Source organism: Diorhabda carinulata, chromosome 1 (assembly GCF_026250575.1).
Source record: "Diorhabda carinulata isolate Delta chromosome 1, icDioCari1.1, whole genome shotgun sequence".
Taxonomy (NCBI): Eukaryota; Metazoa; Arthropoda; class Insecta; order Coleoptera; family Chrysomelidae; genus Diorhabda; species Diorhabda carinulata.
The window spans coordinates 26255902-26272975 of NC_079460.1; the positions used below are offsets into that span (position 1 = coordinate 26255902).

The following is a 17074-nucleotide window of genomic DNA, read 5'->3' on the forward strand; positions in this document are numbered from 1 at the left end:
GAATCTATTTTTATAAATTCTAGTCCTCATTTCAAAACCTCTCCACTAATTGTTATACGGTATGTCTTTTAGACAATAAAATCTAAATATAATGTATAGGGTATAGTATAACATATGAATGAAAGTAACATTTTGAATGTGATAAAAATTTCAGTTTAAATGTGGGCTTCATCCTAAATTTATCTGTAATCATATATTTTTTAAAAATAATTTCTTACATATATTTAAGCTTCCAGATATTACAGGGCATTAGGTCTCACTAGGCGAGAATTGTTTAACCAAACCACTATTTTATTCAATCTCAATCAATATTGAGTGTATATTATATACAATTGACTACGAGCTAATACGAATAATATCATTTGTGGGAAGAATTACAGCGAGAACAGTTAAGTATTGTGCTGTTAATTATGTAGAAAACATGTTCCCATTCTGCATAAAAATTTCTTATGACATCATAACCAATTTATAAAGAATAGGATAGTAGATTAACCTTATGAGGATATCATTTGACGAGGTGGACGCCACCAATAGATGGCAGTTGGCGTCCACAGCACGTCTTTTTTTACTCTACGTCGTAGCTTGAATTACGTGTTTTCTTAGCTTTGGTTGCCAAATTATCCCAATAACAGATGGCGTCAAAACTATTTAAAATATTATATTCAACCCTTAAGCTTAGAAGCCACCTTTATAGTAAAGACGAACAGAATAGAATAAAACATTTTTGAAAATCTTTCAAACTTATACATAAACACAACTAACCGAATACAAAGGACTGAACTTTAATATTTCACAAAAATTGAAATAGTATTTTTTGTTATTTTTTTGTTTATGAACTAAGCACATAATAATAAGGTAGATAGTCTGTGTGTTTATAACTGGAAATTATCCTGTCAATGAGGCAAAAATTTCACCTGTTCAAATGTATATAGACTGTTTTTTTATCACATATTATAATATGGTTATAATACTATATTCTATGCCATAACAGATTGACAAAATAGTAACAATTAGGGAGAAAATTATAATTTCCTACATTCTCAAGTTATACATGAAAATTATGCTTTTGTTTTATCCAGCATAGAATGTTTGAATGAAATAATATCAAATGCAAGTTTTATTTGAATACAAATTTACTATAGACATGTACCAACAAATCTTCGATACGATGTTTCGTGCCTTTTATCTCAAATAACTAACATCACTAATGATTATTCTTAAATACGTTTCTGTCGTAGATACTCGTCAAAAAATGTACTAAGAACTTTACTTTAAACATTACCTGATGTTTTCGATATAAAAAATAACTTTTTTAACCAATGTAATGTCCCTCCATAATATAATCACCATTTTTGTCCTCGTATCTATCAAGGGTAAGAATATAGTAATGCTATATACTATCTTACGATTGTTGAATACTTTCAATATAAATGAATTTTAGTTTCAATTTTATTATATATATTGCAAAAAACACATTTACCCAGTAGGGGATCTTGAATTTGTGGGGCACTGGGCTAATACTGCTTAGGGGCCTTACCTAATTACTCAACTAATTGCCATTTTGACAAAAAACTGTTTTCTGCAGTGATGTAGGTATATATAATGTAATATATGTTAAATACAGGAAGAAAATAGGAAAACAAAATATTTTATTTATTTATTAAAACATTATTTATTGAAAAATAAATTGATAGGTTGTAAATGGTTATGTTATATAAATTATAAAGTAACCTTTCTGCATTTTTGTGCTGCAAATTCTTTTATTTGGTCATCGCACTGTAGGTCCTTTGTTAAATCGCAATTTATCGAAAGAACTGATAAATGATTTAGTCGATAGTTCGACATTGTTGTCCTGTATTTGTTTTCTATATACGACATCCTGGAGAAAGAACGCTCCGCTTCACAGCTAGTGATCGGCATCGATAAAAAAATCTTTAAGATGATATAGCAGTTTGGGAAAACATCAACAAGTTTCTTTTCATAAATTAGCAAAAAAATTTCACTGCAAGAGGTATAAGACTCTGTCTTAGACTGCAGTAAGTAAGATTTTAACTGAATGCACTCATTCACTAAATGTTCGTCTACGTCATTTGGATAATAATCAATAATATTACGTACACTTTCCAGATCTATGTGTTCTTGATTTTTGTTTTGCAAATCCATCAAAAATTTAAATTCTTTGCTATAGGTCTCATAGGCTTGGCTTCTACTATTTAAATCCATAATCATCTTATCCAACGCGCCGTTTACTGAGACTTTATCTGTAAATTTATCTGAAAATTTTGAAGTAATGCGTCTCTTATTTATGTCACTGTAGTCTGTTCCCACACTAGTACTTAATTTTTTAGCTTTCTCTTCGTATTCCTTTAGCTTTTGATCTGATTGTTGCCTTATGTTTTTCACGAACTCTTTTAATGACACAATTAACTTATTGCCTTCACCAATGTCTAAACCAGCACAGTGTACTTTTTTATTAACTACATTAAATCTCTCCAAAATTTCTTCCCAAAAAAACAATCAAAATTACAGTTTCTAGTTTCGCCAGTTTATTAAATAAATTTCGTGCCTCTTTTCGGAAATCCACTTTTTCATCGTCATTTTCGCCGAAACTATTGAGAATTTTCATAATGCCATCATAATTACTTTTCAAAGCTCTGACAGCATCAAAGTGACAAGACCATCTGGTCTGGCTTAAACTTTTTAACGTAAATTTTAGTTTTATTTAATGGTTTATCAGTTCCTACCTATGGGTCGAAGCAGAGAAGAAAAACGTATATTTTTTGCACTATTCCAAAAAACTTTACAATTTCGGTTGCAACCTTCACAGATTCTTGACCAACTAGGTTAAGGGAATGCGCAGCACATGGCACGTAATAAATCCGTCTATTTATTTTTTTTTAGTAGTGCTTGTACACCATTGTAGATTCCGGCCATATTAGCAGCGTTGTCATATACCATACAGCTTTAAGCTCAGGATATGATTTATTGGAAAATCTATACAAATTTGGAAAAAAGGGAAATTTGACCAGACTTGATAGCCTTTGATGGTTTTCTTCTCACCATTAACTCCGTTAAACAATTTGCAAGTGATCAAAAAAATGAAGGTTCCAATTATTTATTCACAAGCAGACTAATTCAAGATCCACTTGAAGATCAATTTTCTGTTTATCTTCAAAGAGATAAACAGAAACCCAACAATGAAAGCATTTCGAGCTGCATTTAAAATAAATATTGTCGCCAATTTAATGAGGCCAACTAGAAGTGCTAATGCAGGCAGTCAACTGGATGATGATGATGATAATAAACTGCTTTTACCAACAGATGACAATGAAACACTCGCTTCATTAAATGTTGAAGAAGAATCATCATCCGAACAAACGGATTCATCCACCATTTCAATTTCTTCCGAGGTACATTCAAATGATATTGCGACGTTAGAAAATTGTTCTGTAGTATATTTTGGGGGTTATTTAATTAAAAAATGTTTAGATCGCTTCAATTACAAAGACTGTAAAATCAGTTAAGAAGCTTCTGATGATATAAAAAGTGGAACAAAATCAAAAATATTTTTCCCAGGAAAAAAGGGGAAAATGGATAAATCATATAAATCAACTGAAAGTTAAAAAAAAACATACAAAATAGCTAGGACTTATTTTTTCGCCTCTCGCCTCAAAATATGAATGTTTCAAAAATACATTCATGACCGAGGTTCTGAAATTGCAAATTCATATTATTTCAGTCACCAAAGGAAAGTATATATATTTTATCTACCTTTGTGCAAGGATCCTTCTTTCTATCCCAAATTTAAGTGATTAACAGATTAATGAAAAATTATTTGTTTCATTTGCTAGTACTACACGAACTCATTACAAAAATATTTTTGTTATAAATTGAAATTGGTGACAAATAATTAATACAGAGATTAAGTTTATTTTCGGTTCGAGATTAATACATGCTATAACATTATTAGAAACATGATATTTCAAAATACGCCCTATCCATCTATTGTAAAGATTCCTATCAAATAGGTAATTTGTGTCACTTTCGTAATAAAAAGTAAAATCGGCAACAATGTACTGTCGGTTCGAATTTAGAAGATAAAGAAAACTTCACATTTAGTCGGGATCTTTCCAAAAAAATTCAGTTTTTGAAAATAGTGCTTTTATTTCAGATGGCACTAAGCTACGGGTCATTTTTATGAAGAACGAGCGTAAAAGTAACTAGATGGCGTGCAAAGTTGCCTCAAATGGATTTAACATTGTCACTGTTCTACTATCCTATTCTTTAGACAATGTCATAACTGAAACTAATTTCAAAAAAATATAAATTAAGTGAGAAATATATGACAAAGTTGGCGGCTAGGACAAATAGGAGAGCAGCTATATTTCAAATTACCGAATAAGCAACGATATTCTTTTTCCATAATTTATTTGGAAAAGATCCGTTCTGATAAACTTGACTCTTGTTTGTACTGAACATCTAGGTGCATCCACGTATATAACGTCTTTTTGGCTGAGGTTAAATTTTCATTTTAGAGAATTTCACAATATGTCGTTGACGGATGTAAAGTAAAAAGGTATAAGATTTTGGGGCAAAACCTTGGGTATTTGAGATGACGCGAAGACATTGTAAGTTTGGGATATTAAAATTGAATTATGCTCTTATGTATAACATGCAATGTTAAAGATTTTTGCATATATTCTAATTTATTTTGGATGTATTTAGGCTCAGGAATGTGATTAACTCATATTTTTAAGCCGGATGCATTGGCATGATTATGGGATAGCAAGAAGGCACAGTCCTTTTTTGCAACCCCAGAAGTCGGCTGTAAAAATATCAATTGCTGCTGTTATCTATTATTGGAGAACAAATCTACGTACACATTGCAAAACAAGTTTTGAGATGTGGCAGTGTTGTAACAGTTATATGAGCTCACATTATCGAGAAATCAACTAAGCCAAACTGTAATATTGAAGTTTTTAAATGATCAGATGGGTTGGTCGTGCAGAGCAATTTATAAACTACTTGAAAATAAAATCTAACAACAAGCAAGCCCGGCTTAAAAAACAATATACTGAAACAATTGAGCAAAGTTGTGAGTGTAACTGATATGGACCTATCCAGTAAAAAGTGAGCATGCGAACACTAGAATATGGCTAGCAGCTCCTTTCTTGGCTAAGATGATTTTACAAGATGGAGAGTGTTGAAAAAGAGTAAAATCGTTTGAAAAGAGTGTTCCATATGATTTTTGAACTGGAAGAAGTGTTGTAATAGACATTTCCAAAGTAATTAATTTTTTTAAATCAAAATAAAAGAGAACACTTAATTTTAGAGAAAATAGTTACTGTACTTGTGGGGGCATTAAGTGAAATTTCAATGGGGTGTTTTTTATTTGACTGAAAATTAGGTGTTTCAATTTATACATAACTACGAGGTCTGATGATTATGTAGTGAAACTAATGCTATAAGAAATTATTTATTACAAAATTATTCGGTGGCAAAATTATCCCCTTCAAAGTAAGTTGCTCCTGCACTAATACACCGACTCCAGTTATTTTTCCAGGTGTTGTAGCTTTCCGGAGGTCTTTGACTCCACCTCCGACACCACCCTTGTGACAGTTGTTTGGATCTCCTTAACAACGTTTTTAATTCTTAGGCGATAGACTGTGGCTGTCGTAACACTGGATTATTTATGGAACCTAAAACACTTAACGCGCAGTGGCAATGTCGTGATGCGGCATCCATTGTTCGCGATGTCTGAGCACATTCTGTTGACATTTCTCTGTCAAGTACTTTACAATATAATATTTAATTCACGGTATGCTTTGGTGGAAGGAACATCTTTTTATCTATCTCAAGGATGTCAAACAAGCAGATAAACATCGTTTTCACTCTCGACCAATTTTTATTATTCGTAATAATGCGATTCAGCAGCTTAGGATCAATTTCTCTCTTCTAAATAGTCTTCAACCATTGATATATTTGTATTAAAATCTGGAATTGGAATAAATATGTAATATTTTTATGTATTGCTACAATTATTTCTAGTTTTCAAAATGCGTTCTAGTTCTTTTAGAATTCCTAGTATGCGAATTAATTATATTATTTATACATTTTCTAACCTTTTAAGAGTCTTGTTTTAAATTAACATTATGGATATAACGTATATCTTATACCTAATTGTGCTTAATTGGTAGTAGCAGTTCTGCTTTATTTTTACTTCGTGTCTTTCAAATATCTATATTCATGTATATCTCATTTTGTAGGATAAACTGCGTACTCTGTCTATGATAGATAATGTAACGTAAAATGTTTGCTTTATCAGTGTTATCAAACTTCAAATATTTTATGGTTAATATCTAATGTTTTCTTTTATATTGTTATAATATTTCAAGAATATATTCCATAAATAAGAATTTAAAATTTGGTGCAAAAAAATTAAATTTACCAATCACTAGTGTTATATTAGTGGAAAACTACTTTTATCGATAGGAAGTAGATATCGATAATCAACGAGGTTTCAAATTAAACATTTATAGTCACCGACTTCTCAGTTTAACTAGTTTTCTGTTTTGATTTAGAGCATCTAACAAATTAGCTGTGAATTTTTATTGAAAAACGAGACCAAGTCTCTTGTAATGTGGTGTAGTCAATGAAAATGAAACTGCCGGGTGCATTTATGTCGGCTTTAGGTAATATAAATTTATTTTAACAAATTAAAAGTAAATGAAAAGTTTAAACAAGACAGAATATTTTTAAACGTGAACCTCTCATTATTCACAACAAATATTGACGTGTTGCTACTTTCTCTTATCACCGTACATAGGCTATAGACATTTAATGTTTTGATTCGCTTGGAAAAAGCGTTCAAGATTTCCATTGGGTTTTGACATTTCACTAATTGCTATGTGACATCAAACCCCAATTCAATAGAATCGTGTATCAAAAGACATCGCATCATTTGTATCAATATTTTATTATTTTCTTTCACTCCCACATTATCTTATGACATAAGGGTAACCGTTAGTTGTTAGTTCTGTTACTTTCGTTATATTGAAGTGGAATTTTTGTTGACAATTTTAATTTTTGTAAGCAGTTTCTTCATCGAATCCTTCGTATCATCATAGCTTTCTATGACGTATTCAATGTTGAAGATTTCTTTTGCTGTAGATCAAGTGGATTTATTTCTTATTAAGGTCTTTGAAATTTTTCTGCTTGGTTGTGATTAAGTCGTAATAGAACAAAAATATCTGGAAAAAATACACTCACTAAAAAAGGCGGACTCCATTATTAGTATAATTTACTATTATTTTTTCAAAAACTTGAATCCAACTCATTCGTCCTAGTAGAGCCACAGGCAACTCAGTCGTTACAGATCTGAGTTTTCCAATTTATTCACTATGCTGAACTGTATAATTTACCTTAAGTCTCTAAAAACAATGTAACATTTGTCGGATAGTATAAGTAATGGAATAGTAATAGTAAGTAGTGGGTTAAATATGAATGGTTTCAGAAATTCCCTATTAGATGAAACTATTAATAGCAAAAAAGTAATCTCTGATGGAATAATTGTGACACTATTGAAACATTTTTTTTTTCAATCAAATAAAAAAATCTTAAAAAAATATAATTGTCATGGTTTAACATTTATACCAAGTTGCTCATAAAAATTTGCTGGCTTGACCCTAGCTTTACCGAAGGTATTTACAATTGTAGGTGTGAAAATATTTTTTGATATATTTCAATAACACAGAGTGAAAACTTTTTGTAATCCTTCCTCAAAATATATTATGGAACTAGTTATATTAAGTTTTAAATTAGAAATTTAAATGTGTTGTATAATTTACTGTGAAGAAGTTCGCTGTAATATGTGTGACAGGTTCACTGATACCGGGTATTTTACCGATATTATAAAATCGCTGATTTACAGTTCTCTAAAAATAGGGCCATTTCTTGAATAAGAACTGGGGAAACCAGTTACATCTGATTTAGTAGAACTATATCATTATACCAGTAGAGGAATAACTGATGATAACTTTTTAGCAGCAAATTATTAACAGATAAATTGTTAAAACTAGGAATTAGGCATCACACCTATGATCAAATAGTGTTATAACTAAAAAAAATTAGAAAATCTCTTTCATTGTATTATTGGTTCTAGAGAACTTAAAAATTAAAGTAAATAGTTACTATTACGGTAACTAACAGTTTTTGAGTTATCATCTGGAAAGTGAAAAATAAAGTTAGAATTAATTGAAACGCTTATTACTTTATAATTTGTTTTCTAACTTTCGCCACTATTTGAGCAGAGATGTGATATTTGGGTACTATAAAAAGGGATAGAAAAGATATTCTGATATTCTAAACATATTTGCATCCTACTTGTTGCTCTGTAGATGGAGTGCGAATAGAGATTCCTTAGAGCAGATAATATAATTTGTTTTTAATTAGAATTATTGTTATTTTTTATTTCATTGTTTAATAATACGGTTCACAGAATTTAAAATAATTTTGATCAATATATATATATATATATATATATATATATATATATATATATATATATATATATATATATATATATATATATATATATATATATATCACTTGTTAACTAGAATCAACATTAAGAGATATTAAAACCTAATACAAAAATGATTTTTTTTACTTTAATAGAATCATTTGAGCCCTGAAATATCTACAATTATTTTATATCCTCTGTGTTTGATCGTTGGTAAAGTTGAGGTTAATAGACTGATCCTCAAAAACCACAAATAAAATAAATTTAACCTTATTACAGGAAGTAATCAATATTTTTGTTCACAGAGCATTTTCTCCTGTATATTTAAGGTTCCTAAACAATAACCCATTCCATAGAAAAAGTAAAAATATCCTTTTATATCTACCAAAAAAAGAATCTGTATGCATTGTGTAATCTTTTTTAATTTGAAATTATGCATAACAAGGTAGCTACTTCATAATTCATATCATGATATTAGTCATTCAAGGATTTCTTTATGTTATATATTAACAATAGTTATTCCTTTACTTTATCACAATTTGTTATAATATTTGCCAAATAAGTAGGATATATTTTTATTTAGAAGGAAATATTGACAAATCATATGCTATCAAAATAAAAAATTTTATAGTATAAAAATAATGGATTAATTAATTTACTGTTTTATTCTTAAATCTATATCTTCAATAGACAATGAAGTTATTGTCTAGATAAAATATGTTGACCATGTTTTTAGTAGATATATTTCGTTGTGTTTTATCATATCTAATTATAGACATTATCCTTCCATATTATATGATTCGACTACCATAACTTTATTCAAGATCTCTTCCAAAATAATTGGAAGGTTTTTTAATTCCAGTGCAAATACATATGTTACCTACATAAAACCATATTCATTTCGCATCACCATAATTAGCCATACTGTTTTATCCACATACCACCTATGTGGTTTTGCTCTCATTTATCATATCACAAACAACCTTCAAATCCAAATATGCAGTCACCTACCACCTATTGTTTAGGTCTATTGATAGTTTTCTTGTTTCTGAATGTCAATTATTTCTGACAATTCTCTTTTTCTTGTATTCGATTCGAGGGTTTTTTTAATTTTTATAATAAAATATATGTTTTGATATTTCAAGGTTTGTTGATGCTCACACATGTTTACACATTTATTCACTTTTATGTTCGCTGACTGTGCTAAGACCGAGGCTATGTGACATTGTCATTTTTGACATTTTTATCAATGTTTTGAAGATGTTTACGTGTACATATATTTATGTTGTTTATCAATAAATTCATTAAACGTGAAAATGTCAGTCCCAAAGTTCTTAGGTATAAATAATCATGCATTTTTTATTTAGATTCTGCAATGGAGAAAATTACGAGTAATTTAAATTTGAAATATAGAAAAAAACACTCTTCTAAAGCAGACAAAATGCCTGACGGCGAAGAAGGAGATATTGTAAGTATTACTAAACCTTGATTAATTTTCATCTCAACTAGACCTTTATCTTCAATACCTTACCCTATATAGGCATGCATATTAGATTGCTCTTAAAATATTTGTTATTGACATTCCAACAGTGACGCCTGCTTTAAGTACATTAGTAGTGGCACCCGGTCTCATACACTATGCCATTAATCTGTTCTATTGTCATTTTATTTGTGCGCAAGTTAATTCTATAAGATTTCATTTGAAGTGTTTAGAAGACCATTTTTATATTTAATTCAATGACTTACGAGCTGTATTATTTGTAAACATTATAGTTTTCATAGAATTCCTATGTAGAAAACTTATTTTTCTAAATACCCCTTCTTGTCTCTAAACTCTACAGCTTCCTAACAAGAATAGTATACTGTAACAAGATAAACAAGAAATGAAATGAACTTATTCGTAATTATTAATCTAAAAATCTTGGTAAATCGTTTTCATTGCTTGAAAACATGATTCACACAAAAGAATAAAGTGTTCTAAACATTAATAATTCTAACATATACATCTCAGTTTTTGGTTCTTCTTCCATGAACAAATCTCGGAATGACCTATGTTTCTTTAGTATGGACAGTAATCTATCGCCCAGTCTCCAAGGCGAACATTCTTTTTGAACACATATCACTCCATATTAACTGTTAGTTTTATCCAGGGGAAAAACACAAAGCGTAATTTAATTTCCATAATTTGCTGAGTATGCTACCCCAGTTAGTCTGCCTAGAATTGAGTATATATTTGGATGAGGATTTCTTTGTTATCTTCTTAGTTTCATATATATTTGTTTTTTAGATTTCTATCATTTTTTGTTATTATTGACAAATAGCTTGTTTGACTCCTGCATGTACATAGACTACATATGTGTGAAACTACATTGATAATTATTCTAATGCTAGAAAAACTCTTAGTAACATATCCTCAACTTAATACTGTCATCAATAGAGCCGCAAGAGATACTGGCTTTTTATTATATTATTGCATTATTGTTTCAAGTAAGAATAGAAACTAATGTTTCAGTCATTTGAATGTAAATTATAATTATTGTTGCCGGTGATGATTGTAAAAAAATGTTTTTTTTTTAAGTTTGTGAAGTTTAATTTTCATGACAAAAATACATATTTTCTTTTCAACATTAATTATTGCCAAAATAAACAAATTATCGAGTTATTTTTGGGCAAGTACAGTAGGTTAAATCGACCTTATCTCCAGCCTTGTAATTTTATCAGGAAAGTTTTTAATATTTCATGATTATGTACTATATAAAAAGGATTGAAGTAGGAATGATCAATATTATGTATGTTTGTATGTATACAATTGAAAAATCCTTTAAACATAGTACGCACCTCAAAAATGTAGTCCAGAAATCAATTAAAAAAAAAACAAAATACATCATGAAAAATTAGAAATAATCACCAATCATATATTGCAGCCCATAATGCAAGGTGAGCTCCTAAAAAGATGGTAACAAACATAATTATTTTAGAGAAAGCCCTTGCAGAACAGGAAATGGGCTAACTAACCTGGTTCTAAGCAAGAAAAATAGTTTGTAAAATCCAAAATTTTGATTTCGTTAAATTTATCAAAAAAATGTTTGTATGATCAAAGAAAAGTAATTTTGAATTGGTTAGCGTAGCGGTTTATACATAGTTTAAGCTCTTTCAAGGATTCGTTACATGCATTACTATGAAATTATTTAATCTAATTGTGAATTTCATTTAATTTGTTGAAAAAATAGAATTGGTATATTCTAATATTTTCAAGTCTTAAGAAGCTTATAAATTTAAAATTATCTAATAACCTAATATCGGAACTGATATTAAGTCACCATACGTTCAATTGTGAATTCTTTTTGCTTGAAATTGTCCCCACTCATTTTGGCACTTTTATTTTCAAAGAATATTCACTAGCAAATATTTTTCGTAATACCGCTGGTTTTAAATGTTTGGTCCTACTTTTTTGATAACATAATCTGCCATACCTGTACTAATTTTATCTTGTCGTGTCATGTCTTTTTGGGTTTATAGTTGCAGCTGTCCTACACAATATACTATAGAGGTATATGTATATGTACGAGGATGTATTGATGTCTAGTTAGCCTAGACCAGTTCTATGCAAAAACAAAATATTGTGATACCATAGCAAGGAACAAGAACTTATTAGAAGTGTCAGTGTAAAGTTTGACGTCAAAAATGTAAACCAGAGTTACGCAATAGATTAAAAGAAAAAAGATGTCCACCGAAAATCGAAAAATTGGAGTATCGAGCCATCATCAAGAAACTGTATTTAAAAGGGTTAAGAGGTGAGCAGATTTACGAAGATATTCTTAATACCCTTGGTGATCAATGTCCTTCCTATGCGATCTTGAAAAATTGGACTGCAAGCTTCAAATGTGGTAAATGTTTCATTAAAGATGATGACCGATCGGGAAGGCCAGTTTCTCTGCCAGTTCCCGAAAATATCCAAGCAGTTCATAACATGATTTTATCAGACCTTCGCATGGGCTAAAACGGATATCTGAAGCACTTGATATTTCATTTCATTTCATACGAACGCGCTCATCAATCAAATCAATGTCAATTTGGACATCAGAAAAATTGCTGCAAAATGGATCCCCGAATGTTTGAATGTTGACCAAAAGCGTGCAAGGATAAAAACAACGCGTTCGATCTGTGCTTGATTTGAAAACAATGTAGATTTCTTAAACCGAATTGTTACTATGGATGAGACTTGCGTACATTTCTACGATCCAGAAACAAAGCAACAATCGATGGAATGGCGCCACTCTGGTTCTCGAAGACCTAAGAAATTTCGTGTCCAAAAATCTGCAGGAAAAGTTCTTGCTTCAGTTTTTTGGGATTGTCATGGAGTAATCATGATTGATTTTTTGGATAAGGGTAGAACAATAACTGGAGATTACTATTCGACATTACTGACCACTCTACAAGAAAAAATTAAAAAGAAAAGACGCGGAAAGCTATCCAAAGGTGTTTTGTTTTTGCAGAACAACGCCCTTGCACACAAATCTTATGTTGCCATGCAAAAAATTCGTCATTTAGGGTTTGAATTACTAGAACACCCCCCTTATTCACCAGATTTGACTTCGTCCGATTATCATCTCTTTCCTCGACTGAAAAAAACTATAAAAGGTCGTAAATTTTCTTCCAACGAGGATGTAATAAAAGCTGTGGAGGTCTGGTTTGCAGAGAGAGAAGAAACATTTTTTTTTGAAAGGTATAGAGACGTTGCAGGTTCGCTGTAATAAATGTATCCAATTAAGAGGAGAATATGTTGAGTAATAAAATATTTTGACATTGGTTGTATAGTAGGCTAAGAATTTTTCAATATATCTTCATATAAAATGAAATTGGTATGTAGAATCCACTATAGAATCACAATCATGACTTGTTATAGTCTATTTCAGAAAGGTGTAGAGTAATGAAATGGGTAATTCCGTCCAATTCGGCTCGATTTCGGTGTAGGTTTGAAATATTGTGTAGGGATTACTTAGGTAGTAGATTATACAGTTACGTTTTGCGTTTAACCTTCTATTAGTGCCTCTGCCTAATTCCAACCCTATTTCAGATTCGGCTTAACCATGCGCCGTAAGGGCAATGGTGCCTTACCCATAATTTTTAGACCTTTTAAGTATATTTGTTTAGTTTAACGCATCAGTATTTTCTGTTAAGCCGTAAATAGTGTTCACAGTATTATAAGATTAGTAATAAAATGGCGACATTTACATCAACGAAAAGATGTTCCAATAATATTCCACTACCAGTGAATGAAAAACTTATCATTTTAAATGTACACTATTGCATAAAATACGATTACCCGAAATTCCTGTACAAGAAACTGACGACCGATGGTCCCGAAGTCCTTGATGAAGACACCAAAATTCGAAGAAAAGTTCACTTTTTTTATTTTAAAAAAGAAATACCTACCCTAGATAAGATTCGAGATATATGGATTTTGCCTTGGAAAAGCATAAGCGTAAAGCAGTTTTACTGAAAAGCGATGAAATTGTTTGCTGGCGACGAAAATCTTAAGAAGTATAAAGCAATACAGAACAGAGCAGAAAAAAATCTTTTGTCTTGATGAGATGTGGATTAATGAAGGTTATACAGTACCAAAAATGTGGCAAGACAAAAATATAACCAGTGCTCGCCAAGCTTTCATTGAAGGCCTGTCAACGGGTATTAAGGTGCCTTCAGGTAAAGGGAAAAGACTAATGCTAACCTTTCAGTCGTCCATATGGGAGATTACCACGAGGACATGGATTCGGATGTTTTTGAAGACCATTTTGGTGAAATGATAAAATCTCTTCCGGCTGATACTATTGATAGTAGTTATGGATAACGCAAGTTATCATTCTCGACGCACAGAGAAGACTCCAACTTCATCTTGAAGAAAACAAGAAATTATTGACTGTGTAACCACCAGAAGTATTGAATTTTAAGATAATTTGATAAAAAAAGAACTATTAGCTATAGCAAATATACACAAGCATCGTTTTATGAAATACGCAGTGGAAGATATAGCAGAAAAACATAGTGTAACTGTGCTGGGCACACCGCCATATCATTGCGAACTAAATCCTCTAGAACTTATATGGGCGCAAGTGAAAGCATTTGTAGTAAGACGCAACACGACATCAAAATGAAAGACGTTAAGCTATTGTTTGTTCAAGCCATTAAGGAGGTGATATCAGAGAACTGGCGAAAAGCAGTCCAGCATGTCATTAAAGAAGAGGAGAAAATGTGGGATGTTGACTACTTGATCGATCGGACCGTCGACCCGTTAATTATAACGTCAAGAGGAGATGACAGTTCCCCAGATGAAGAAGAATATTATGATTTTTTATAATTTAATTTCTGTATAATGTATTTTTTGTATAATATTCAATAAAAAATAAGTGTACCTAGTACTATGTACATAATCCCTAGTTTTTATTCTGTTAAAATAAAATTCTTTCCTTTTTACGAATATCCTACCGGCACGCCTTTCGCACATTATTTTCAGTGTTTGTGAATGGATAACAATAGGCTGCACTTAAAATAATTTTACAATGAAAGCAATGCCAAACTATGAAAGTGGCTTAAATATCCGTTGAGTCACTCTGTGGTCCCTTGCATACCTAATGAGGTTTTATTACTCTATACCTTTCTAAAATAAACTGTAGTGTGTATAATAATAAATTTTCGAATTTGTGCAAAAATTGAAAAAGTGGCTTATCACTTTCCTTTCAGGATTGTAGTCACCACTAACATTAACTTTTTTGCAGACAACTTTATTTTAGAATACAAATTCACATCGAAGTGTTAGAACATTTAACTTTCATATATTTCATATGTGATTTTTCATTTTAATATGACTGAAAAATTGCCTTCATTTGATTGATCCTTCTACTACTTAGTATATGTTGGTCGCTTAAGGATAAAGGTCGAGTTTTTCTATGAAAGCAGTTTATAAGCTGAACTCCACATATAACTAGTTGAATATGTTTACTACTATTTTTATAATATACGATAGTATTTGAATTTTCTTATTTCAGGATGAAGAGAATGAGCTAGCATCAGATACATGCATTCTTTTGAACAGTGGAGAGGTCACTTCAAAGACTGATAGCAGTATTGATCAAAAGGAACCACTATGGGTGACTGCAATTCAAATGTTCATTCCTTTTCTTCTGGCTGGATTTGGAATGGTTGCAGCGAGTTTGTTATTAGATAAAGTGCAGCATTGGCCAGTTTATAAGAACGTTAGTGAAGTTTACATATTAGTACCTGCCCTTCTAGGTTTGAAGGGAAATTTAGAAATGACACTAGCTTCTAGATTGTCAACTCATGCTAATCTAGGACATCTGGATATATATAAGCAGAAGATCAGTCTGATAGTAGGAAATCTTGCCTTAATATTGTGTCAAGCCATTGTCGTAGGATTTCTTGCATCTGTAGCAGCGATCATATTTGGGTGGGTTCCTACTGGGGAAATAAATCTTAAACACGCGCTTTTGCTCTGTGCCAGTAGTATTGTTACTGCGTTTGGAGCAAGTTTTATTTTGGGATTAGTTATGGTCGGAGTTATTCTTGTATCTAGATACCTCAATATTAATCCAGATAATGTGGCAACTCCTATAGCAGCAAGCTTGGGAGATCTCACGACACTAGCTTGTTTATCTTGGTTAGCTTCTATTTTTTATCATACAATGGACTTACATCCGTACTTAACGTCAAGCTCTATAGCCTTAGGATTACTTTTGGTACCCGTTTGGGGCTGGATAGCAAGTAGAAATGAGCATACTCGAAAAGTCCTATTCAGCGGCTGGAGTCCTGTGATAACTGCAATGATAATCAGTAGTATAGGTGGTTTGATATTAGATTTTACAGTATCCCAATTTAAAGGGGTGGCAGTATTTCAGCTAGTCATTAATGGAGTTGGAGGAAATTTAGTAGCTGTACAAGCTAGTAGAATTTCAACTGAACTCCATAGTATTTCTCAACCTGGGCAATTACATCAGAGTATGCAAATTTGCATAAATCCTTGTACAGCATTTTGTAACAAAAAGAAATCAAGACATGCAGGTACTGCTCAAATGTTAATGTTGATGGTAGTACCTGGACATCTCATTTTTTCTTATACTATAAGTTATCTTCAGGCAGGTCATACTTCATTCACATTGATTTTTATGGTAGTGTATTTATCTGCTGCATTGTTGCAGGTATTTTTATTATTATATATTGCCCAAATTATGACATTAAATATGTGGAAATTGGGAATTGATCCTGATAATTCTGCCATTCCTTATTTAACGGCAATTGGGGATTTACTAGGTACTTTACTTTTAGCATTAGCTTTTCATCTACTTTATTTCATTGGAGACAGAGACAGCGATGTGGGTGACTAACAAAACCAAGATGTATATAAATATACAAACAATATTTTGGGCCATACACTTATATATGTTGTGATCTTGTTTTATTGTATAAATTATGCTAAAATTATAGAAACTGAAAATGTCTGGTGCTATACTTATTCACTATTAAATATTTTCTTAAAAA

General features: G+C 31.1%; 1 protein-coding gene across 1 annotated transcript; it reads left to right on the forward strand.

Moving 5' to 3' along the window:
* The first annotated feature begins 6416 nt into the window (after positions 1 to 6416).
* LOC130902955 (solute carrier family 41 member 1-like) lies at positions 6417 to 17074 on the forward strand. Its single transcript, XM_057815259.1, has 3 exons — positions 6417 to 6692; positions 9889 to 9989; positions 15568 to 17074. The coding sequence occupies exons 1-3, from the start codon at positions 6653 to 6655 to the stop codon at positions 16918 to 16920; spliced, it is 1494 nt and encodes a 497-aa protein (XP_057671242.1). The 5' UTR covers positions 6417 to 6652; the 3' UTR covers positions 16921 to 17074.

Coding starts and splice junctions, on each gene's coding strand:
- LOC130902955 (XM_057815259.1), top strand. CDS start 6,653: ATGAAAATGAAACTGCCGGGTGCATTTATGTCGGCTTTAG. Junction 6,693..9,888: donor TGCATTTATGTCGGCTTTAG/GTAATATAAATT, acceptor TTTTTTATTTAG/ATTCTGCAATGGAGAAAATT. Junction 9,990..15,567: donor ACGGCGAAGAAGGAGATATT/GTAAGTATTACT, acceptor TTCTTATTTCAG/GATGAAGAGAATGAGCTAGC.